Source organism: Melanotaenia boesemani, chromosome 11 (assembly GCF_017639745.1).
Source record: "Melanotaenia boesemani isolate fMelBoe1 chromosome 11, fMelBoe1.pri, whole genome shotgun sequence".
NCBI classification, from domain to species: Eukaryota; Metazoa; Chordata; class Actinopteri; order Atheriniformes; family Melanotaeniidae; genus Melanotaenia; species Melanotaenia boesemani.
The window spans coordinates 32481458-32506322 of record NC_055692.1 but is presented as its reverse complement, the minus strand read 5'-3'; the positions used below and the strand labels follow the sequence as shown (position 1 = coordinate 32506322).

General features: G+C 38.1%; 2 protein-coding genes across 2 annotated transcripts in view; one reads left to right on the top strand and one right to left on the bottom strand.

Annotated features, from left to right (window-relative positions):
- Positions 1 to 321: 321 nt before the first annotated feature.
- LOC121649485 (serine/threonine-protein phosphatase 6 catalytic subunit-like) lies at positions 322 to 4463 on the bottom strand. Its single transcript, XM_042000348.1, has 7 exons — positions 4336 to 4463; positions 3095 to 3190; positions 2869 to 2934; positions 2633 to 2774; positions 2474 to 2553; positions 1443 to 1652; positions 322 to 1226 (listed from the first exon to the last, which is right to left on the bottom strand). Exons 1-7 carry the CDS (start codon positions 4453 to 4455, stop codon positions 978 to 980), a joined length of 963 nt encoding a protein of 320 aa, XP_041856282.1. The 5' UTR covers positions 4456 to 4463; the 3' UTR covers positions 322 to 977.
- Positions 4464 to 10717: 6254 nt separating this feature from the next.
- si:ch211-158d24.2 (multiple epidermal growth factor-like domains protein 9) overlaps positions 10718 to 24865 on the top strand; it is a 40299-nt gene continuing 26151 nt past the window's right edge. The window contains exons 1-2 of the mRNA XM_041998677.1: positions 10718 to 11385; positions 16525 to 16729. Coding sequence (XP_041854611.1) covers positions 10830 to 11385; positions 16525 to 16729 — 761 coding nt within the window. The 5' untranslated portion in view covers positions 10718 to 10829. The remainder of the gene's footprint in view (positions 11386 to 16524; positions 16730 to 24865) is intronic.

Here is a 24865-nt window from a genome sequence, read left to right as displayed (position 1 = left end):
TAAATAGTTTCCCTTAAATTAAACTCACCTGGAAATTTAATGATCAAACCTGTCTGAGATTGTTTTCAGAGATCTAAGCAGACAGGAGAAAGATCACAAGCTAAATCTAACAGAAAAACAGAAACCTGAATGTTTGATTAATTAAAACTGCGTTCTAATCATTTAGACACAGTGAAGAGTGAGTATATTTGGTAACATTTGATCCACAGTACATAGTTGTTTTTGTGGCTTAAATAGGTTTAAGAAGATTAAGACAAAATATGATAACATTTCTGATAAAACATGGAATTATTTTAGCCCCATTACCAAGATAGAAACAGCTGACTTTTCCTTTTTTCTTTATTTACAAACAAAGATACACAGAAAAATAATGCTCAGAAGAAGTGCTTCCAAACCTGGACATTAAAGACAATCTTTAAGGTACCACAGGATGTATGAAACTGAATTGTGTAACAACAAAAAAGATGAGAACATTTTTACACATCAACTTTCAGGTTTATATATTTATAAGATAACGATGACTGTTTAACTGGGACTTGTCAGATTTAAGAATTTCTAACTTGTGCAGTGTTTTCATCTTATATCCACCTCTTCATGTAATCTTACAATATAAAATAGATCAGTCTATACAACACTGTGTGTGAATTTTGCTTTGTGATGAACTTTAATTGTACGGCAGGATGAAGATTTATAAATATGATCATTTAAAAGGGTCATCTGATTTCAGTCCTTTTAATACAACAGCACAGTGGTGGTGCTCGGCAACCTTACTTTGCTGTTATGTGTCAGTGTGACTAAAGCTGCAGCATAATGGCATTAAATGCACAGAGCAGGAATAACAACTGACAGTTGGCACCACAATACACACTGTAAATACTCTAAATGCAACGGACAAAATTCATAAGGGTTGACAAATGCCTCTGTCCCAGTCAGTATCTGTGCACTGACCAAATGTTAGCTACTACAGCTTAATGTGTTTACAGGAAGTAAGGTGTTGTTGTTCGGGGTGGGATGACTCTTTCAGAATCAGGCACTGCTCTGAAGAGCTTTGGCTCTCTTGTGCTAGCGTCTTTGAAGACCATGATGGATGCAATGTTGCCGCAGCGGTAGCAGTAGTTGGGAGCCGACCACACTGTTACCAGCTTCTCATCAAACATGAACTTGTAGCCTTCATGGACGAGCTGATGTGCCCTGCAGATCAGCTTCAGGTTGTTGATGTGAACAAACTGCAGATAAAAAAACAAACAACTATTATTTGAAGCCTGTGCAACTCTGATGTACTTCAGCTTGACGTGGCATCCATCCATACACCGTACCCACTGTGAGACCATAACTATAAAACCTCAAGACAAACACTCAGACCTCAGAAATCCAGCTGTCGATGTCCTGTAATTTTTATACAAGCATTTATATCCAAACTGCACGTACTTCTTGCAGCTTACCTCATTTGTGACCTTTGCACCAAAAAGCCAGCCAGCTCCTCTGGGACTGATGGCCCAAGTGTCCACGTCCTCAGGGTCTGACCACACCAGGTCACAAAAAGCTCCTTTATGGGGGATCTCCTGGTTCCGCTCGATGGTTCGAATTTGGTCAAGAGTTTTTATGTCTGGAGAGAGGCCGCCGTGGACGCACAGGATCTGCTCGTCCATCAGCTGATAGAAAACAACATTAAAATCACAATTACTAGGACATCGGACTTCTCTCATCACATAATTATTTCTTACAATTATGAGCAAAATGAAATGCTATGACGGTGCTCTGTAGTATGTGGACCCAGCTGATCTGCTTCTGTGCCAACTATGATGGGATCCGGCACCAATCCAGAGGATTTTAGGAAGTCTTTTCTTGGGTTGTGTATGGATTAATTAATAGTAAAAATATGCTAACTGACCTCACAAATCTCTCACAAAGTAGGCCAAAGGAACTAGAAAGACATTTATAAAAACAGAGATGATTTCTGATCCTCAGTGAGACACCAGTAAAAAAAAAAATATCACAAAACGTTCTTGGTTGAGGTGTCATTTAGTCAGAAAAGCTTCCCTTTCCATTTTTTTATACAGATTCTGAAATACAATAATGTAAAATAAATCCCACTGGCATCAGTGAAATTAGCATGTAGCACAGTTAAAAAGTGTCACGGCCCTTTTACACGTCAAGAATGTGAGAAAAGATTTTGGATTACATCATCCTACACGGCAAAAGTAAAGCTAAAATATCTCATCTGGTCCTGGTGAGGTTGTATGCACCTTATAATGCACACACAACATATTCCCTCTGCTACGCTAAATTGAAACATCTACATGGTGCTTAGGATTGAGCCTTGTTAATCAGACATCTTAAATACAGCCCATGCAATAATTGAAAATAAGACATGCTTCAAGAGAATTTCAATGCATTAGCACGGATTATTTATCAGGATACAACAACTTAAACAAAAACATATCAAGAGCATATTGTATTAATTTTTACTTACAGCTGCAACGGTTAACATATCAAACACTTTGGTGCAATAACGCCAGGCATTCGCATTCCCATACTTGGTCTGGCACTCATCTGTAAGGTAAAAAATATTCCAATTAAGATGAAGATTTCTGAAGCTGCAAATCGCCATCTTTAATAGATCAAACCTCACCATAAAAACCATAAACTTGGGTGATCTGCCTGCTCTCGTGGTTTCCACGTAGAAGAGTGATGCGGTCAGGCCATTTGGCTTTCAGTACCAGCAGATAGGTGAATGTCTCCAAGCTGTAATATCCTCGATCTACAAAGTCCCCCTACAGACAGCAGAGGCTTGTTAAAGATGCTGTCCCAAAATACCATCCTGGAAAGCCAAGTCCTACGTAAGTTCAAACTGACAAAAAAACAAACCATAAAGATGTAATTTGTGTCGGGGACCTGGCCGCCAGTTCGGAAGAGCTCGCAAAGATCATAAAACTGTGAAAAAACATCACAATTCAGTGTGGAAATTATACTGAATTTGTACAATACAGTAAAAAAAAAAAAAAAAAAAAACAGAAGCAGGTAAAGATCTTGTACAATGTAAAACCCATCACATCAAAAGAGGAAATATTAAGATGTTTGAAGACATTTTTACCTGTCCGTGAATGTCTCCACACACCGTTACAGGAGTAGAAACTGGCTGAACATTAGATTCTTCCAGGAGAAGATCACACACATAGTCGCATAACCTCTGTGTAGCAAACAAGTGTCAACAAGACAAATAGAAAGGGGTCAGGTCAGATTTATAATAGAAATAAACTTTTAAATAAATATTAACAAATACATTTGCAATTTCAGAATTGGAAAAAAAAACTTATTTTTCTTCTATTTAGTTTGTTTTGGGCCAACACTCATTAAAGTTCAGAGTTTGGGAAGAATAAACTAATACTGTTTCACTGAATGAAATGTGTAATATTTCCTTTGCATATCGAATATGAAGGGTGGTGCTCATCTGACAAGCCTGAAGCCTGAATCTAATAAAAAGTTTAGGATCAAGTCTATAAAAATTAGTCAAGAAAAGAGTTAAGTTTTAACAGTCACAGATTCTACCCTTTTTATATGACCAAAAAGACATGGAGATGCCAAGCGGGGGCAGCAACAGAGCCACTGTGATCTGATAATCTGGTACATCTGTAGTCATTCATAGTGGCCCACAGAACAGCTCAGCACATGACATTTTGTTTTAAACTTTGATCAGTCGGTGGCTCACACTGACTGTCTGACCCCAAAGTTACACCAGTGTCTATCTTATTTATTCTCTTTCACGTTGTGAGGAAAAAAGCACCCTAGACAAAAGGTTAATGAAACCAGAAAGCCTTCTGCAAGAAAATATGCTTAACTTCTTAAAGTGTGACTAAAACATGCTTCAATTCAATCGTTTAAAGCTTAAGATAATGTTATGGCATTATGAGCTCCTAAAATAAAATCAAGGCACGAGGGCTGCTGGGTATATTCCATATGAGCTTCTCCAGTTGTCCTGCACAAGCATCTAAAACCCAAATAGTTAGCGTCATCAAGTCACTATTAACGTTAGCTTTATCTTATAGCTATTAAGATTATTGCTGGAAAATAACGTAGCCGAACAGATCAGTCTCATCCTTGCTTTCATAAATCTTTGGGGATATTTGGTTCGGACTGTGTTTATAGAAGATCACATGAAATATTTGCTGGACTGTTTTGACTTCCTGTTTAATACAGCAGGCTAGCATCAGTAGCTAGCAGAAGCTAACGTTCCCTAGTTAGGCTGTTAGAATACAAAACAGTACAGAGCTAGTTTTACAATTATAAGCTAAGGATACATCTTTAGCTACAATACTTCTCAAATGTCACATTTACCTTGAGGTCATTTTCTGGGAGATATTTACACTGTTTAGCAATCTCAGCGTATTTATCCAAATCTAGAGGCGCCATTGTACCATGAATAGTTGTCATGCGCAACTTCCTGTAACACTTCATCTGAATTCCGCACCGGTTTGTATGTTGTCCTTTCAAACTTTCACACGAGCTGGAGTAAGTAATTAAATAAATCAATAAGAGTCCTCAGAGTTTTAAATAATTTATTTATTCAGTCATTCATTTATTCATCCCTTTATTTATTTATTTGTAGTTAGCTAGTTAGTTAGTAAGTAAGTAAGTAAAATTCCGAGTGTGCATTATTGTTATTGGAAGCAGCCTAGAAGATGTCAAACTGTCAGTTAACTCTTATGGGTAATTAGAGATTTTTTTTGTCCCTTTTGGTCATTTTTAGGTCAACTTTTGGCCACCATTTTTGTTGTGTTGCCCCAAATCGTTGCCCTATGATTATTTGTAACAAAGTACTTCTTTTGAAGAACTTTGATATTTTAATTTCAATTTTATTCAGAGGTCAACAGGTCTCTGGGAACAAATTTACTTCCTTTCGGGTAATTCTTTTTACCACTTTTTTTGCTCAGATGTTTTAATCATCTTCAGGCCTAATCAAAAATACCAAATATTAGTCATTCGAATTATTTTTAACCCTTTAAATGCCAATTTCCAACACAAAGTCACTGTTCTCCGATGATCACAGGTTTCCTTTTTGCATCTTCTCTCACTGCTGCCTCTCTGTTTGCAGAGAAGCACCTCCTCGTCCTGGTTGTTGCTTGTCACAGACATGAAATACCAGCCAGCCAAGTTTCAGACGTTTATAAATTGGGCTCTGACAGAACAGCAGTGCAGGTGCATCAGCCCACACACATAACGATTTTTTTTAATCTTATGAGATTTTATATCTGGTCTAGACCTCACACGTGAAGATAAAAACATCTGTTTTGATCGTACTGTGTGTGGTGTGCTCTGAAAATGTAATCACGGAACAACACACACATGGCGATGCTATCCAGCAACTCATCTACAATCTAGTCCTCCGAGCCGGACAAACATTGAAGCGTAGAAGAAGAACCATAGCAACAACCGGCAAAAAACGAAGAAGAAGAAACATAGTAACAATCGGAAAACACAATAAACAGCATGGAAGAGGATATATAGGACGAGGGAATGCTGCAAAATAACTAATTTTACAATTTTTCTCTAAAATAAAAGCCTGAAATGGGAGGATGCATGATTACATTGTGTTATGGTCAAGAGAAAACTTATTTGTAAAATTAAGCTTTCTTTATCCATCTTTGTACTTTTGGTGTTTTCAACAGTTTGATTTTGAGTATTGATTGTGGTTTAAAAAATGTTGCAAAGTGCAAAATAAATGTTCTATTTGAGAAATTTGATGCTGGTTTAAAAATTGTTTCATAGAAAGGGAGAATTATAGTCTTTTTATAATGATTTTACCATTGAGAAATGACATGTCTTTCAAGCATTGGCCTATGATGGGAAAATGACACCACGTCATGATGAATAGTTAAAATGATTAATTTTACTATTTTTTTCTTTTAAATAAAACCACAGCATTAGAGAATGCATGGTATATATTGTGTTATGGTTGAGATATTTAAAAAGTGTGGTATTAATAGAAGTCAATGGGAATTTGTTGTTTGATGAGATAGTACATCATTAATATGGCTCTGCCAAAAAAAAAAAAAAAAAAAAAAACTAAAAATGCAGCTGAATCAATTTTGTTATTAATTTTTAGTATATCTAAGACTGATCTTAACATTAAATCCTCAACCACCTAAAATCTGTTATATGTAAAAAAAAAACAAATTTTTTCTGCTTTTAGTTTTATGAAAACAATGACTTTGTGTTGGAAAATTAGTATTTAAAGGGTTAAAAATAATTTAAATGATTTAATATTTGATATTTTTGGTTAGGGCTGAAGATGATTAAAATATCTGAACAAAAAAAAAAAGTGGTAAAAATATTGTTTCATAATTTTTTAATAGTAGATTTTGGGAGGGGACTTTTTTGTCCTCCTATGACCCGAAAGACTAGTAAATAATGAATCTGACCCCAACAAGAAAAACTAAAAATGCAACAAAATCGATTTTCTTATTCATTTTTAGTATATCTAAGAATATTTACATTAAGTCCACAACATCCTAAAATCTATTATATGGAAAAACAAATAAATTTTTCTGTTTTTAGTTTTATGAAAACAATGACTTTGTGTTGGAAAATTGGCATTTAAAGGGTTAAAAACAATTTGCATTATATAATATTTGATATTTTTGATTAGGGTTAAAGATAATTAAAACATCTGAGCAAAAAAAAAAAAAAAAAAAAAAATGGTGAAAAATATTATTTCATAATTTTTTAATAGCAGTTTTTGGAAGGGCCAGGATCTTGTTGTGTGCAGTGAGACGAGTTCATACCTTGTTGAACAGATTATTGGTTAATGATCTTTTGGAAAAGTGGTCAAATGCAAAAACACAAATGTACACAAATGAAGAAGTGGCAATCAAATTTGTGAAAACAGATCTTTACAAAGCAGGACAAAGAGAATGTATGGTGTTACACCATCTCAAACAGCTGGATCCGGAGAAAAAACAACTTAACCAAGTTCTATGAGAGCTTCACATATAATGGCCATGTTTGTATGGCTTTTGAGATGCTTCACATAAACTTATATGAGTTTATGAAACAAAGACATTGGATACCACTTCAGTCTGCTGCCATCAGGGAGGAGACTGCGGAGTCTCAGCGCCAGGACCAGCAGACTGAAGGACAGCTTCTCCCACCAGGCTGTCAGGATGCTGAACTCTTTCCCTGCCCTGCCCCCCCTCCCCTCGCTGCCCCCTGCCCACAAAACCTCCAGATTCTGAACCCCCCTCCCATCAACTCTGAACTGTTCATGGACACTTAACTTTACCAGTATATAAGCTACACCTGCACAACGGCTATGCCATTTGCACTACTGTATTCATTTTGCACTATCTGGTTTTCTTTACCCAATATGTTGCTGATACTTGTGCCTTTTTCATTATTTATATTCCTTGTTTTTTATTTCTTTTATATAGCATAGTATAGTTTTTTATATAGTATAGTATAGTCTTTTATATATTGTGTAGCATAGGAGAGACCTTTTTTTACTTGAAGATGTATATTAAATGTTTATGTTTATTGTCTGCACCTTGGGTTTGAGTGAAACGCAATTTCGATCCTCTGTATGTCTTGTACATATTGCAGAATTGACAATAAAGTTGACTTTGACTTTGATGTATCTGAAATCCGAAGTATTGCTCAGCAGTTACTTGTGGCTCTGAATGCACTTAATAGCATTGGTTTTTCACATGGTGATATCAAAGCAGACAATATATTGTTGGTAAACCCTCAATTACAGCCTTTCAAAGTGAAGCTAGCAGATTTTGGACTAGCTACTAAATCAAGGGAATTGTGCCATTACAATACCTTTCAACACTGTAGTCACCGAGCCCCTGAGATTTTCTTGGGCCTGAAGGTCAATGAAACAGTTGACATGTGGTCTTTCGGATGCACTTTGGCATTCCTGTACCTTGGTAAAAGCCTGTTTCCAGTAAATACTAATTATCAAGTTATGAGAGCCATTTTGATGATTATAGGTATTCCTAATGATTTACTGAATGAAGGAAGCAAAACATAAACTTATTTTAAACGGGTGGAGTTGGCGAACCGTGTGGAAATGGAAAGGTCCGGCTGAATATACAGGAGATGTAGGTTTCCCACTTGATTCTACGTATATTGACAAGGAAATCTGGTCTCTGGATGATCTCCCAAAACTGCATAGAGCACCTGAGAAGCCCACTGAAAATGAGGACACCGAAGGATTCATTAGTCTTCTCAAACATATGCTGCAAGTGGATCCAGAAAAACGGACCAGCCCTGCTGAAGCACTCCGTCACCATTTCATAACTCAAGAACACTTTTCCGGGGCAAATAATAACCATTCAGCAACTCTAGCACAGAAAAATATGACAGAGATCGAATTCAGTGCTTGCCAAACGCAAACAGCCTCCAACGTCAGGGAGAAGCTCACCCCCTTCTCAGATGGAATTGTCGTGGCCACAAACAAGCAAGTTAAAGATGAAGCTGGTGACTCGTGCACAGTTTTGTAAAGTTCAATCAGGGGGATATAGGAAAACATATCAAATCAAGAGACACATTCATTCACACTATTGCGGCTAGATATCCAAAGCCAACTTGCTCAGCCGCGGCACGCTAAACAGGGGAGTGAACTTGACGACGCGCACTACGTTCCTCTTGTCTTGCAATTGTTTATTCTTACTTTCACATAATCCATTGTAATCCTTATTTACGTGAGTACAAAACAATGCATATTCCATCCTTTTATGACTAACATTCTTTCTTATTTCCTCTCGAACGCGTATGCGGTCAACAAACAATAACGCTCCCCGGCTCACCCCACCTCTACATCATCAAGAACCGACCAAGCGCCCAGGTGACAGCAATTATTTATCACCACTTACAACCCAAGTGCCACACCCACTTCCCAAACACCAATTAAGTGTGTACACAACAACAAAGTACAAACATGAAACACGTTTAGAGTTATGGCTCCTACACACACTTTCATCAATCAGAAATCCTTTTGTGGGGAAAATGATAAGCCTTCTGAAACCTTAACTCAGGGAAAATACAACAGAAATTCAATTCAGTGCTACCAAAACACCAAAACCAGCCGATTTGAACAAGAGTTACTGCTGTAACCTCTGTAGAAGTCTCTCCCAGCAAAAAGCAAGTTAGAGATGAATCTAAGGACACAGAAGAAGGCATAAACTATAATCCAGAGATGAAGCAGGTGCATCTAAGAAAACAGGTCGTGTTGAGTGAAAGATTTAGTCAACCTTTCAAAGCTCAGAGACACATTACTGTGACCAAAAAAACAAAACAAACAAAAAAAAATCCTTCTATGACATTAAATCAGAGAAATATGACAGAGATTCAATTAAATGAGAAACGTCTTTAAAAAGGATTAGAAAATTCTTCTCCGAGCTATTCGCATATTTCAGAGGAACAGAATAAATGGAAACACACAACAGATACCAGTCAAACAACTCCAGCCAGCTGGAAACAAACTTCTGTCAACTGCTCAGCTGAGGTGGCATATCTGCTACTCAAAATGAAAACAAACCAGCAGCAAAAACCGTCCACAAGACCACGGCAGCTAGCAGAAACATGCCATCCTCCAATATGTCCAACACAGCTGCAGCCAGTCCATGTAGAGAAGACCTTTCACATTTTGTTGAGGTGAAAACCCGCAAAACGTCTTTAAAAAGTGTGGTATATTGAGATTTGATATTAGTAATTTGGTTTGAATACAAGTGTGAGTGTACTTGTAATGATACATGTTTTATATGTTGTTCTGGAGTTAACCAAGAGAAGGCGAACTCGCTCTCTTGTTACTGTATTATCACCCTGATTAGAGAGGAAAATAAGTTGAAGTTGTAAGCCTCATGGGTTTGAGTAACGTGTGCACCGAGCTTCAGTAAAATGTTCATTAACTTCGAGGTGTTGTGCAGAGTTATTGCGGCCACTATGCAACAAAAAGGATCAAGGGCCACTGTGCATCTCATTTAAAAAAAGTTAGTCTGGAGCCCTGCTGATTGGATGGATAAAGTGCCGGTCATACATCGGTGGCTATAACACACCTGGCAGCTCTTAAATCTTAAAACAGAAATTAATACAAACAGATTAAATTTCCAAGGCATTTTTGGCATGGGTAAAAATGCCAAACAGCTAAACTGGCACTACTCAATTTAGCTGCTTTGCTTACTCCACAAATGCATCATCCTGTCCCTCCTATACCTGGACTTTCCATGGCCTTGAGTTTGAGCCAAAAGCTATAATGAAAATTTAACTGTGGTTAAATAGTTGTTACACATAGACACCGTTAGAGGGCGATGTGGTTATGTTAAAAAAAAAGTAAGCAACACATCCACAAATGTATATATATATATATTTTTTTTTCAAGGGTTACATTTTCAAGGATTACAATATCCCATAACTACCTGACAGGCTGGATTTGGATGTTTATGAGGGAAAACACTGTGTATACTGTGTAGGGAGAAGTGTTTATATATATATATATATATATATATATATATATATATATATATATATATATATATATATATAATATATATATATATATATAGTGGTTTTAGACTTGGTTGAGCACTTGACCCATCAGGAAAAGAGGGAGAGCCAACGTGAATTAATAAAGCGTTTCTATTGGTTCCCGTGCTTGTCAATCTTAGTCGGCTCTTGGTAGGTTGCAGTGCACGTAAGTGTTGACGGTGGTTCATGGGGCAACAAACAGCAAGCGTACGCCGCCGGGGGACATCAATGGTGGAGTACGCGTCCATTCAGGGAACGGTCTGAGAGACCATTACATTTGCTTACATGGAGAGCTGAAACTAAATATGAGGTTAACGTCCTTAATGATGTACATATCTTCGGTTCTGCTATTTATTTTGTATGTATTTACTGGATTTTCTGAAGCTGCACCTCGCATCAGTCCCTACGATGCGTCGCCTATCTCCAGTAAGCCGGGCTCATCCTCCGACACCTGGAAGACCTTCCTCACCGACATGCCTCGTTCTTTACCCGACAGCAGATTCCTTCTCGGGCCTATAGCTAGACTTACAGAGACGGCTTCGAGTGTTTCAAGCGGGCCGACGGCCACTAACAACCCTTTCTCTGAAACTGAAACCGTCTTCCAGCTTGGAACAACGGGGCCAATAACCACCACAAGCGCTCCAGCCGTCCCCGATACGGGAATAATCTCATCCTCCAAGGAACAAATAACAGCCACGTTTTCCAGATTAAACAAACGATCCATCGATGCTCAAACATCACATTTTACTCCGGAAAAAATGCTGCAGACTATGGTGTCCATGGTTTCAGAGCGCACAGCCAATGATGCCTGGGCTGGAGATAATATTGGTACATCTTTTACCTCAATAGAGAATAGTCAAGGTGAGTAATCGAATACCTTACAGGAGATTTGATTTCTCTATAATAGTTTTTGTTGTATTTTATAGCTAAAGTAATAATTGGTGGTAAGCGGTGGGAAAACAAGACGCCCGTGTCTTAAATTGGCTGCTGGATGCTGTGATTTTTGACGCAGAGAGCGACAGAAAAAAAAACCCCAGATGGCAACAATGGGCAGACCCTCGGTCTCAACACTGTACCCCCTAAATAATCAGGAGAAACCCCAAATCGCTGAAGCCAAATTTGCGCACAATATCGATTTTACTGGGTGGCCCTTCATATAATCAGCAGGCCTATTTATTATAGCATGAGTGTGCCACATAGTGGGCTGGAAAAGCGAGAGAGGGGGGCGTGAGGGGGTGTAAGGTTGATTCTGTTGTTCAGTGAATTTCTCTGATCCTTATAGGATCCATATAGGTTTGAGATGCCTTAGAGTGAGATCAGCCATGTTTGTACTGACACAGTTACAGTTACATGAAGCTGCTCAGAAGAAAGCTTGGCTCATCTATTGTTGTTTGGATGGCATATTTAGAACAAGGCCATCCAACCAAAATGGCCAGGCAGACCAAGCCATGAATGAGCAATGACAGGCCCCTCCTCTCTCACACACCTCACACACACACACACACCAACATCCATGTGGATGTGTTGTTCCCCAGTCAACAGTACAGACAGGTTGAGGGTTTTTATCCAAAATGGCTCTATGGAGGTTCAAATCAACCCCCTTCTGTTTTTAGGGCATGGAGCTTATTGAGTATTCAACTGATCATGTTACACTTCCTATGCTGGTATGAATAAAAAAAAAAAAAAAACAGCTTCATCTGCCTGACCTGTGGAGGTTAGAAAACTGAACATGGTTGTGTTTAATGTGCCATGCCTGTTACTCCTGGGATGACTCCAGATTGTAGCCAGAGCAGTTTAGGATGAAAGAAGCAGAAGCAGGTTGTGATTACTCTTAATGTGTACAAATGTGCAGTATAATGTTAGTAAAGAAGTTAATTAAAAATCCATTTTTTCCTCTTTTTATTGCTGTATTAGTATTGCAGTCTTGGCATTGAAGATAGACCTGCCACAGGTGATTTATAAATATTTCTGCACATCATTTCATCTATTAATTTTCAAAAAGTTTATGCAAGAGTCAGGCAGTGCTTAAGGAAGTAAGAGATACCTAGTCCTGGTCCTTAAGGGCCAGGACTGGGAATCTGTGGTCTACACACCTTGATAAGACTCACGTGCACAGTGGAAGACGTGATGTGAAATGCACTATGTTGTGTTAATGGAGATAATATGGATGCTACACATGTCAGTATGTGTGTATCAGTTTGAAGTTGTTGTGCAATGTAAGCTCTGTCCACTGTTTACATGTCGTCTTGCTGTGTCCTGTCTCTTCCAGTGCAGAATTGGGACGTCTGTCCTACTTCAGTGACATGAATGTGGGAATTAAATGCTACTCAACAGTAATACATGAATGTTTCAATTATTGGCTATATAATAAATAAAACTCCAAATAGTTAAAATAATACAATTTCTATGAAAATGTATTTAAAATATATCAAATTAAAGTTAGCTTTTATTTTTTCTCAACATGGAGATACAGCTGTTGAACATAGACTTGAGGGTAACATAGATTTATTTATTTATGGGTGTGTCCTCACTTAAAATGTTTTTGTGTTATGTGCAGAAGGCATAGTTGAACGTCTTGATTGGTAGGATGATATGTTAGAGCACCAGTACTACAGTTTTAAAGCTCAGAGGGTTTCTCCTTCACATACAGACTTGTTTGTCCATTCAGAGACACCGTGGTAAAAATGGTGGCACAAATATCATGGTGGCGGCTGTCATGTATGTGGACCCACAGCAAATTGATATAAATGGCTTATTCTTAGAGAACATAGACATAAAAGTTATTTTAGTAATATGATTAGATAACAATAGAAACACAGTTTTAATGATATATTACATTTTTCTGTCATTGAACTTTTATTTTGTTACGTGCTACACCTGAAAAATCTGAATTCATGACAAGGTAGATTCATCTGTTGGCAACCCAGATACTTAGTGTTGTGTTTATCCATTTGTAATCAAGTTAATATAATTTATTATCATTAATCTGAACCCTTAATTTAAAAAACAAATTAAATTAGCTCCCTGTGTAACGTCATATACAAAATCTTCATATTATACAGTAAAGCCTACCAACCTTAGCACTCCCCATTATTCCAGTTAAAGGGCATTTACATAATAAGATTACATCAACAAAGGCGTGACCTGGGTTAACACCTTCCTACTGCTTTGCATTTTCTGACAGACAGGTGTGTTTTCATATATTTGTTTTTCTTTGCAATATCTTTCTTTGCTGTCTGAAAGATAATAACATGGTTAGAAATTCAATGTGGTGAGAGGCGAGTTTGGTCTGAGGAGTTTTGAGGCTTGCTAAGTGCCTGATACGGCCTGTGTCTTCATGCCAGCTGTGCCACACCAGTTTACAGCCAGTCAGACAGATAAGAGGGAGGTGAACTCTGTCTCAGTTCCTCCCCACCATCTCGTCCCTGCTACACACACATCCAGTCCAATCTACATCAAACCTGTTGTGTGGCTTCGCAGAAACACTTAGATGAAGCTGGATTTTAAGAATGAGCTCAATGCGATGCTTTCTCAGGCGCGATCGGGGGCGACGGTTTGTCAGTGGGCGCTGCTCTAGTAAAGGGCCTGACACTCCACTCCAAGACTTACATAACTACAACCTTTCCTTAGTTATATAAAAGTCCAAGCAACAGTTTAGCTGCTTGGACTTTTATAAGAATATAAGAGTATAATCTGATGGGGAGCAGGAATAGTTATATTTAGCTTAGTTTAGGTGTTTCCCCCACATATGGGAAAAGCATGCAATGTGAATTATTTGCTTTCTTTGTCTGACTGCTGAGCCCTCAGTTGCCACACCTAACTTAACATCAGATAAATAATGGATTGCCACTCTGTTATTCTACAGCCATCATCCACGACTGCCCTCGGGTTTGATTGAGTGTGCCAGTTTGAGGACTGGAATCTCAGCAACACTCAATTTTAGCATCATTGTTTTGGTTTTACATGAATCTACATGAGAAAAACAACTTTTCATTAAAGGCAGAAATGCATTGTTTAAAAAAAAAACAAAAAAACAAAAACAAGAAAACCTGGGTCCTTTATGTATGTCAGAAACACAGAAGCAGGCTCTGACATGAAATGGCTTCACGTTTAAAGTCCTTGTTTGGGGAGGGTTAATCTGGATGTGCAAAGTGAATTAGCAGCCCTCCCCTCTTCTTAAGCATGTTCACCCAGCAGCTCCCAGGAGTGGAAGGAAGCTCCCAGCGTTACTGTTCTGAGCATGGCCACGCTTTGTCCACTGCTGTGTGACATTTCCCAGCAAATAGCCTAAAAATATACATCCCCATGTGGTTAATGAGAAAAAAAAAAACATTGAAAGGTATGGAAACAGTCTGTTAGAGGACTGGTACCTGCGTAACGTTGGTCTGAACAGATTTATGACACGTTAGAGGAATAACTTCCTTATTTCTGGAACATGGTGCATCAGTGTTTCCATTGGCCACACAAAGGAGATCAAACCAGGGGGCAGGCTGCTAGTGTTACTGTTACAAAATCTTGGCTTGCAAGTTGAATTATTTATACAATTAACCCTTTAGACTCCAGGCTATTTTTTTTGCTACTTTTGGTCCACCTGCTTTTTTTTGTTTTGTTTTTTCTTTTAATGTTAAAATGCAGGTAGACGCTCAAGCCTTTTAATCCCAGTCAAGATCCAGACATTATTTTTTCAGGACAGTCTCAGTTGTCAGATTATGATACTTTGAAGAAATAACACACAGATCAACAGTGACCAAGCCTTTTCTCATTTGCTTATCATTTTCTCAGGTCTTGGCTTTCAGGAGAAAAGATATTGACGTTGAAACAAACACACAACAGAAACTATTTATATACTTACACTTTTTTTTTTTTTTTTTTTTTTTTTTTTTGCTAGTTACAGTTATTTATGCTATATTTTTCCTACTATCCTCACAAAACCAACACCAACTCAGCTCATTCTGAGCATCGCCATTAAAAATATCTACTTGATTTTATTCCACCCATAGAGGACCATTATTTCTGGTAACTTGTTGATCTTTGGCTGCTCCCAGTTGGACATTATCATCTCATTGGTTGAAAGCTTGACAGGAAGTGGCTTCATAATAATTTCCAGGTCAAAATAGAGGTCTCTTAGCAACATAATAGTGATACTGATCTTCTTTTATTATGAAAATGTGATAAATAATGGTGTTATCGTGGATCTCTCATTGTGGATTTACCGTATAGAGTCTCAGAATAAACACTACATTTTATGGCTGGATTGTAAACCTCCTGGATGGGATGTAAATTTTCCAGAAAATATTTGTTGATGAAAAAAAGGGTGAGCCATTCATCACAATTTACCCTACAGAGTCACACCCTACCAATTCTGAGAAATTGCTGACAATATAAACGATAGTGCTTGGGGGAAAATTCTTTTAAAAACTGCAGCCTTGAGTACACATGTGTGACTTCTTAAAGGGGTTTTAGGAGAAGTCACAACAAACAGATGTTTTAAGAACCAACCTTCAGAGATGCGGGGTAAACTACTACCAAACACAACTGTGTGTGCACACAGTGGGAGCTCAGATCCAGAAAATGTTCATATTTCCAACAACAACTTGTCTGGCAGTCTCATCGTCACTGCTCTTGTTATGTCTGAGCTAAAGGACAAATTTTTTCATTTATAAGGAGAATAAGCAGGGCCTTACAAGGATGAAACCACAAATTAATCAATCATCTATAATGATGTTGATTGATGTTAATCTATGACAGAAAAGCAACAAAGAGCTTCAGTAATTTCAAGTCTTGCTTTGGTTTCTCCATTTGACTCACTGAATTGATCCCATGGGTTTCTGTTTGGTTTTCAGTTTAAAATGATTTCTTCTAATTACTTTCCTTCAGATCGTAGTAAAAAAAGTATTTTTAACAACACATCTAATATAAAATGAAATATTTCTAATCTGCTGTTTCCTCTTGAACATCATTTGTTTTCTTTGTCCTCCCCTTTGCGACCCGCTCACCCAGAGGGCTCGTGTAACTGCAGCAGTGGCAGTGAGGGGATTGTGGAGCCGGACGACTGCGACCAAATCACCGGTCAGTGTGTGTGTCTGCCGGGCTACGTCGGCCTGCAGTGTGAAGACTGCGAGGAGGGTTACTTCACCAACGGCACCAGCGGCTGCCTGCCCTGCTCCTGCGACTCCTTCGGTGCTGTGAGCCATCTCTGTGACAGGTCAGGATGCTTTTCCTCCCTCTAACCAAGCAGGAGATGTCAGTTTGTTTTGTTAACATGACTAATATTTGTGTTACATCTCACTACAACTCAATCAGATAAATGATGGGCAGGTTTCAGGAGCCAAATCCTGGTAGTACGCTGTTCAGGTGGTGGATACCAGACTATAGCTAAAAGGACTAGTCAGAAGTCTTGATCCAGCCCCCACCTCTTTATCTTTTTGCCTTCCCAGCAGCCATGTTTTGTTAAAAAAAAAAACAGTTCTCCCGCTTTCTGAGCGTCTTCCAAAGTTTTTCTTTGGACATTTTCTGCTTTTCCCTTATTCTCAGTCAATGTACCTAATCATTGTAAAAAGGAAAGGTACTTGTTACCTCCCCCAACCTGGAGGTTACGTTTTCCGCAGCATATGTTTGTCTGTCTGTGTGTCTGTCTGTCTGTCCATTAGCAACATAACTCAAAAAGTAATGGACGGACTTTGATGGTATTTTCAGGAAATCTCAGAAATGGAATAAGGAATAAGTGATTAGATTTTAGGGGTGATCCGGATCACCGCCTGGACACAGGAATTTTTTCAAAGGATTCTTTACTATGGGGACATAGGGATAATTTGGCCAATATGTTAGCGAAGGTCTGCACTCTGTGAGTGCTTCTAGTTATCTTGTTAGACCACTTGACTCTGACTTACTATCATTACTGATAATGATCATGATGATAATAATTATGACGATGTGTATTATATTCAAAAGTATATGTTCACTAAAAACAAATCAAGTGCAGAGATCTTTTGCAAGAGCGTCACCTTTGAGTCATTCAGTCATAAAAAGCAGCTAATTTGAGGGATGAACCTGTGTTGTGTCAACACATAACAGACAATTCAGCAAAGAGCCACTTTTAAAGATCCTCTATGTAACTTTCTGACTCAGCGTTTCTGAGTTGTTTTGATGGCACACTGACATTTATTATGTACATTTTTGGAACTGTTGTTGCCCCGCAGCATCTCGAAACATCCCGAGAAACTGCACTTTATACTTCTGCTTCCAGGATGCTGCTTTACACTACAGTTGAATTTCGCTTAATGCAGCGCATCACATGCCAGCAACTGGAAATGAAACACTGGCTGTTCTAAATGCACACCGGGACTGATTCTTTTAAAAAAAACAAGAAGACATAATTGGAAGAAAGGAGGAAGAAAAAGATAAAAAGGGACAGAGGACGAGATAAGGCAGACTGACTTTTACTGTCTGGAGAAATCACACGGTACGGGTGGGATGCAAGATGGATGATGAATTAGCCGTCATTAGGGGACAGCTCACCAAGAAATTCTGCCAAAGTTGAGTGGTGCTTTTTAAATAGGATCTTCAGCTTCTTTGGAATTAACAGGCACATCATTTGTATTTCTTTAGTTGTACCTGTAAAAAATCTCAAAGATAACTCAGTTTGACTGACATGAAATAATATTTTTATGTTTTTACTTGACCTGTCTTGGCCTGGAGAACTATTCCTGAAGACTATGCTTCACGCTAGTTAGAATTATACAAACTCTGTCTTATTTACTGCATTTATTTTTATGCATGTTTTAATAAATACCTCCACTTGTCTCCTTTATTGCTGGCCATACATAGTATATAGAAATGAGGGATGCTCAATACTTTTTAATTGTGTTGCTAGAGTTTGTGAAGTTTAGTTAAACAGATGCAGATGTTTAGGGAACATAGGTTTAAAATAATTCCCCAGTAAGAGTGAAACTGGTGGCCAAGTCACTGGCTGGTCTTGACTTGCACAACAAAACCTGATTTGCATCCAGATACATGATTGGACAAACACTAAGCATTGATGCAATCTCTGGCTCGAAGAACTGGTGAGTTTACCACAGAGGAACTGTACTTTGTGACTGACAGGCTGTTGCCCAATGCATTCTGCTCTGTGCAGGAAACACACAATGCTGATTTTTGTAAGCTATAGAAATAATCCTTATTAAGTGTTAGTGTGTATTTGGTCTTTCTTGTACATGCTTTATGTAGCCATGTTGTATTTTTAATATGACAAAGCCAGACATGACCTCTCTAAGATTTGTGATACAGCTTTTTAAGGGACTACTAGCTTTAACAGAACAACTGCTATGGCCTGCCAGTCCACACTGTCTGCTGTGAGTTAGTGTTTGCCATCTCCTACTAAGTCAAGATGTTCAGGAGGACTCAGCTTTTTCTTTGAAGCTATGTTCATCATGGCCTTGCAAAGTCATTATTCTGCGCATTGACCCAAGCAGGCTTCACTGGAGACAATAAAATGTTTCCTATCCTGCTTACTCCTAAATTCAGAGCCAAATCGCATACAGCAGACCTTACATCAGCGTCTCCAAACATCACAAGAACTGTGACCAGGGGAAGAAGCTGTGTGTGTGGGTTGGGAACACAGTAAAAATAGTGGCTGTATTCTCTGTCTGTTACCATGAAAAGGAAGCTGCTGCTGTCAGTATCTACGGTGTCTGTGGAGGGATTTGTGTGTCATACTCTCAGAAGAAAACACGTCCCCTGCATAGGCTTACATAAGCCACATAAATCCTAATAAACATAGTCTGTCATGGAAACACAGGTCGTGTTTGTCATTTTTATACAAAATGAAGCATTGTATCAAGTTTGGCAAGATGCTGGATCAATTAGAGGCAAGAGGGTTATTTCAGGGCTTTCACACAGACTAAAGTCCTACTCTGACGGTCTGAGGCTGGCCCTCTAGCCAAGCCCCATGCAGGAGCTTATCTTTGTAAGTTACACAGATTAGCCAGCTTTCCGACCCCCCGGCCTGCTGCTTTAGGTATCTTTCCCATTAAGTAATGAGCTGTGATTGAAGCAGTCTGTGCTTTTATCACGTTTGCTGCAATGGCAGTAAGAATTAGATAAATTACAGCATATGTGTTCCTGTGTTGTGGAGTGACAAGCTGATAAGACATCAGTATCTGTAGACATGTACACGGCCATGTCAGTTTCCTGTTTTGTTGTCTGTGATTTATATTGATAGGTTGTGAGACTTTATATGATGAACCAACACAAACTCAGCACTTCCCCATCACTCACGGTCAAGGCAGCTGTTTGTTAGTAAGTTATTTAGATGGATTAGTTTGATGGATGTTCAGCATTCAGAATAACAGAGAAAATAAAGAAACTGCAGAAGCATAACTTATGGTTTAAAGGGAAATTTTTAATAATTTCAAACAGCTTGGTCAAACCAGATCTCAGTCCATGTGAGAATCTCTGGTATGACTTGGAGCTGGGTGTACCGGTCTGGATCACCTACAATTTCTAATTTTAAATCCAGGCTAAACAGAAGAACTAGGATTTTTATTTTAGTTTTCATATCAAACGTGACTCAAGCAAAATTTCTTTTATTTGTGTAATAAACCCAAAATGCAGATCATCCTGTCCACAAGTGATGCTAAAAAAACTGCTCAATGCATTCAACCATGTTCCTTTTTAATATCTTTACTCATTTTTCTTTTCATTTTTTCTATATCACATCAGTGTTACTTGCTTTTTTTTGTTTGTAATCTTTAGATTTACTTTCCTAAATTTTTACAGCCTTTTTTCCTTATTTGATTTCTATTCTATTCTATTCTATTTTATTCTACAGTCATTTAGCAGACGCTTTTATCCAAAGCGACTTACATTGGAGATTAAGAACAACACAAGCTAGAATTCAAACAGGAGTAACGTCATTAAGTGGTAGTCAGACTGCTGTGAGTCCAGTTGGACCCAGGTGCTGTCATGTAGTGCGAGGGGCAGTGCATTTTTTTTAATTCCTTTGTTTAAATACAAGATCACAATTTCATTACACATTATCACTTACATTTTACAATATCATCTTGGGCATAAGTTGACTAGCAACCTGTCCAAGCTGTATCCTGCCTCTGGGCTAGTAGCAGCTAGGATAGGCTCCAGCCTCCCTGTGACCCTACGTTGGAATTAGCAGGTATAGATGATGGATGGATGGACTTGGGTTTAGAAAGTGCTCATGCATCTGCTCCGTGTGGATGCTTTGCAAACATTCATCTACATGTTATGTGTTGCTGGCCTGGTAAAACACATCAAGGTGTGAGGCAGTCTTGGTTGAGTTTATGTGCATTTGTTGATATTTAAGTTGTAATTTCTGCTGTGGAAACTGCAGAAGTCATACTGGGCAAATATTTGTTTTGTGGTAGAGTGAAAAATAATCATTAAAATAATTTAGTTAAGTCTGGTTTTTGCCAGTGCTTCTTTGTTCTTAGTTGTTTACAGCACATCATCCTCTTTGTGATGAAGTCAGTTATCTGCCTTTCTCGGCTAATCTTTATTCAACCTATGCACTTTTAACCTTTTGGAGAACTTAATTCAAAGCCATTTGTACTGAGTGAATACCCCAAATCTTTCACTCTGAGTGGAGGGTTGCAGAATCTTACCAGTGGATGCCTTCAGGCTTTTAGGGTCTTTTGTCTTGAGGAATGATCAAAAATCCTTGTCCACAGTAGATGTGAAAAACTTAGCTGTTTTCCCAGTTTGGTCTGGACTTTTTCCACATCTGCTGTTTGCACAAACACTTCCCCAAGCGAGACTTCCAGCGAGACGCATGCTCACAGCTGGAAATGTGAGGGAGGGGTGCGGGCAGTTGTCTGCAGCATGCAGGACGAGGCATGTAATGCTGAAAGCTCGGTGTGGGCATCATTGTGAGCTTACAGCACATTAAGTAGCGGGTGTGGCTCCTTGGTGACAGTTGTGGTGAATAGGTATCACATGCACCTGGATGTTTCAGTAACAGGAATGACGGAAAAGCAACACACTGTTTTTTATTTACGCTTGCTTTGTTCTAATAAACAAATATTTCTTCAGCCTGATAACAGATTCTGAGCTTTATCTGACTGAAGTGTTTCATGAGGGATTTTTATTCTGATTGGATCATGAATCTGGTTAAAAGTGGTTAAGTTTGCATAAATTAAAAAAAAATCCTTAAAAGATCCATCTGTACTTCGAACAGCAGCAATTCATTTAAAACAATACATAAGCTGTATTTATCCCCAGTCACAGACATTCTTTTGATTCATCATTTTCTCCCTCACATGCAAAATTGAAGCAAGTATTGAAAGCAAGTGTTTTATGTTCATGTGATAAACTGCAAGAATATTGGTCTGACATTAAATCGATAGTTTATTTCAATCATGGTCTGATTTTTACAACATTTACAATATTTAGATCTTTAAATTTCCGTTTTTCATCATGTCTGAAAAATAACAGACATAAGTATAAACGTGTATGTTCCTATTACATTTCTATAACACATAACATTTAAATAAACGCACAACTCGGGTCTTCTATTTCACAATATAGAACACTGACGTCATCAACGCACAGAACTGTGGGAGAAAGCATCTTTTTGGGTGTATTCACCGTCTGCTCATCTTTTTAATCTCCGAATTTCTGACGAGTATTTCATCCTATCATTTTATTTTTGAGTTGCGTACTCAGCTGCAGCAGCATCTTTGTGATCAGCACACAAAAAGGAAGTAAGCCACCTGCGTTTCCGTCTTGATGTAGTATGAAATCCTGCAGAGAAAGCTGCAGAGATGTCACGTTCGCATTCTCTGTAGAAAATTTACCAGTTTTTCCCTCAAAACAACACAGTTAAAAAAACTAAAAGAAATCATGCTCATTATCCACCTGGATTATACTGTTGTTGTTCATGCTTATATTTATTTAATATTTGCATTTAGTGCCTTGTTTTAAATTACAGATGTTTTTATTTGTTTTATCTGTTTAACTAGTCCATTTTTTATCCCTGATACTGAAACACATTCCTTCTAAGGCTGCTTTAAGCATGACATCAAATGGTAAAAAAATATATTTAATCCAGGTTTGAAAATACTGTATATATTATGTGTTCCAAGTAGATGTATAACTACTGTGGAGGGTAAAAATTCTTTTGCTGCTAGAAAAGAATCTACTATTGCAGTGGATTAGAGATAACAGCCCATCCATTACGGGAACTATTTGAACTAGTCCCTCTGGAATATCTTATGAACACTGTACGTAACAAGGTAGATCATTTCTACAGGTACAATTTTTACTAAATAAAAATAAATGCAAACTGATTTGAGTCACATTAAAATTTTATTTATTATCCATGTTAAGATTTATTGAACAAATGTAGCTTGTGAGCACAAACTTGAAGGTGTAAAACTGACTCTCAAATGCCGGATTTTAAACTTGGTGATGGTTAGTAATAAAACAGATGCAGTGATGTGAAGAGACGGTTCTTCCACACCACAGCAGGAAATCCAAATCTTAATGGATGCACATTATTATCCAAAATTAGTTCTGCAGCTAATGACTGTTCTGATGGTCGATTAGTCATCGACTATTTAAACTACAAGTCGACTAATCGGATTATGTATCTCATAATTATTAAATGGCTCTTATTTCACTTTCAGCTTTTAAATCTTGCATGAGGTTGTTATGTAAGTCTGACGTTCCTCCTCTTTAAATGTTCAAGCATTGCAGGCATACTTCCGTGGAACACAAGGTCCGTTGACAAATCTCACATGTATTTAATTTTTTTAGTAAGTTTAATTTGAAGTGTCGCCCTTTTGTTCCTGGTCGGCCGCCATATTTTTCCCTGGCGGACTTTATTGCGCATGTGCAGAGATAGGAAAGCGGATGATGTCTGTGTAGCTTTTTATAAATTTATTTATTTTTTTGCCGACAATAGTCGATGTTTAAATTCGTTGTGGACTATTTTTATTGTTGACTATTGTCGACGACGTCGACTAATCATTGCAAAATACTGTTGCACTGAGATATTCTTTCATTAGAAGTTGCTCCAGATGAAGAGCATGCAGATCCACTCATGGCCAGGCAGTGTTTGGCTCATACAGGGCAGTGTGAGACACATACTGCAGCTCTCATTGACTTGATCCTTGGCTGTTTAGTTATAGATAAGTGTGGTTTCCTTATATTATAGGCTCCCTCTGTGACTGACTTTATCATTTATATTGAAAACGGAGATCTTTCTTCCCATCATTTACAAGCTTTGATGTCAGGAGGTGTGCGGATGCTTTAGATCAGTAGGGTGATGCATAGTAAGAATGAAAACCTGGAGAGAATAACAGGAAAGAGTTTTATTTATATCTATGTAATATGTACAAACCAGCTTCTGACTGAGTCTGAGCTGTTGTGATTTTTTTTGTTTGCCTCTGACTCACAGTCCTCTTGCATTGTATTTACTTGAGTAGTTAGCCAAATATAGATGACATGGCATCACAGGAAGATATTTTCATCTTATTGTACGGACCATAATTTAAGTCCTATTTATGACCACTTTAAACATCAGTTTAAAGGTCAACATTCCACATTACTTTTTTATTTAATAACACTGTTTAGAAGAAGTAAAAAGACCTTCCTGCTCTGATCATTTGGACAGTACATTACTGACATAGTACACTCTCTGGACTGAGTGGTAAATGATCCACTGTGCTCTTAAACTGCATAGATCCCAGTACGTACATCAAATGGGGCATAACACATCCACAAGTACAAACAAGAGCTGAGTTGTTTGAAAGGCCTCAGGTTGCTGATTAACTCACCTTCCAGCTTCATAACTGATAGTAGCAGGACCTCTGCTCAGGGCAATGATGGCGGAAGTTCTCTGAAACAAGGAACAGTATTTAGTTTGTGCACACGTGGTGTGAACTAGTTTGTACCAAACTGAGGTGCCGAGTTTTCATTATACTCACTTGTTTATTTTGAATTTTCAGTTAAAATTAAGTCGAAAGGTTTTTAGATTATTCATAGAGCAGCTCGTATGTTTTTGCTAAGATGAATCGACATCTGAAATAAACACAAAAGAAACTGTAATTCTCTTCATCTGTTCATGATCAGGGCCCACGTCTTATTGTTGACCCTCCTTAATTGTATTTTATTGTGTCCTTAAACTTCAGCAGCTGGTCTCCTCACTTCCCAAATGTGTACAGACAGTTGTTAAAAGAAGAGGGGATGCTACACAATGCTAAACACCACCCTGGAACTACTTTTTACAGATGTTTGTAGATTTAAGATGAACTTATTTTTCCATGAAATAGGAAAATGTGTCAGTTTCAGCATCTGATATGATGTTTAG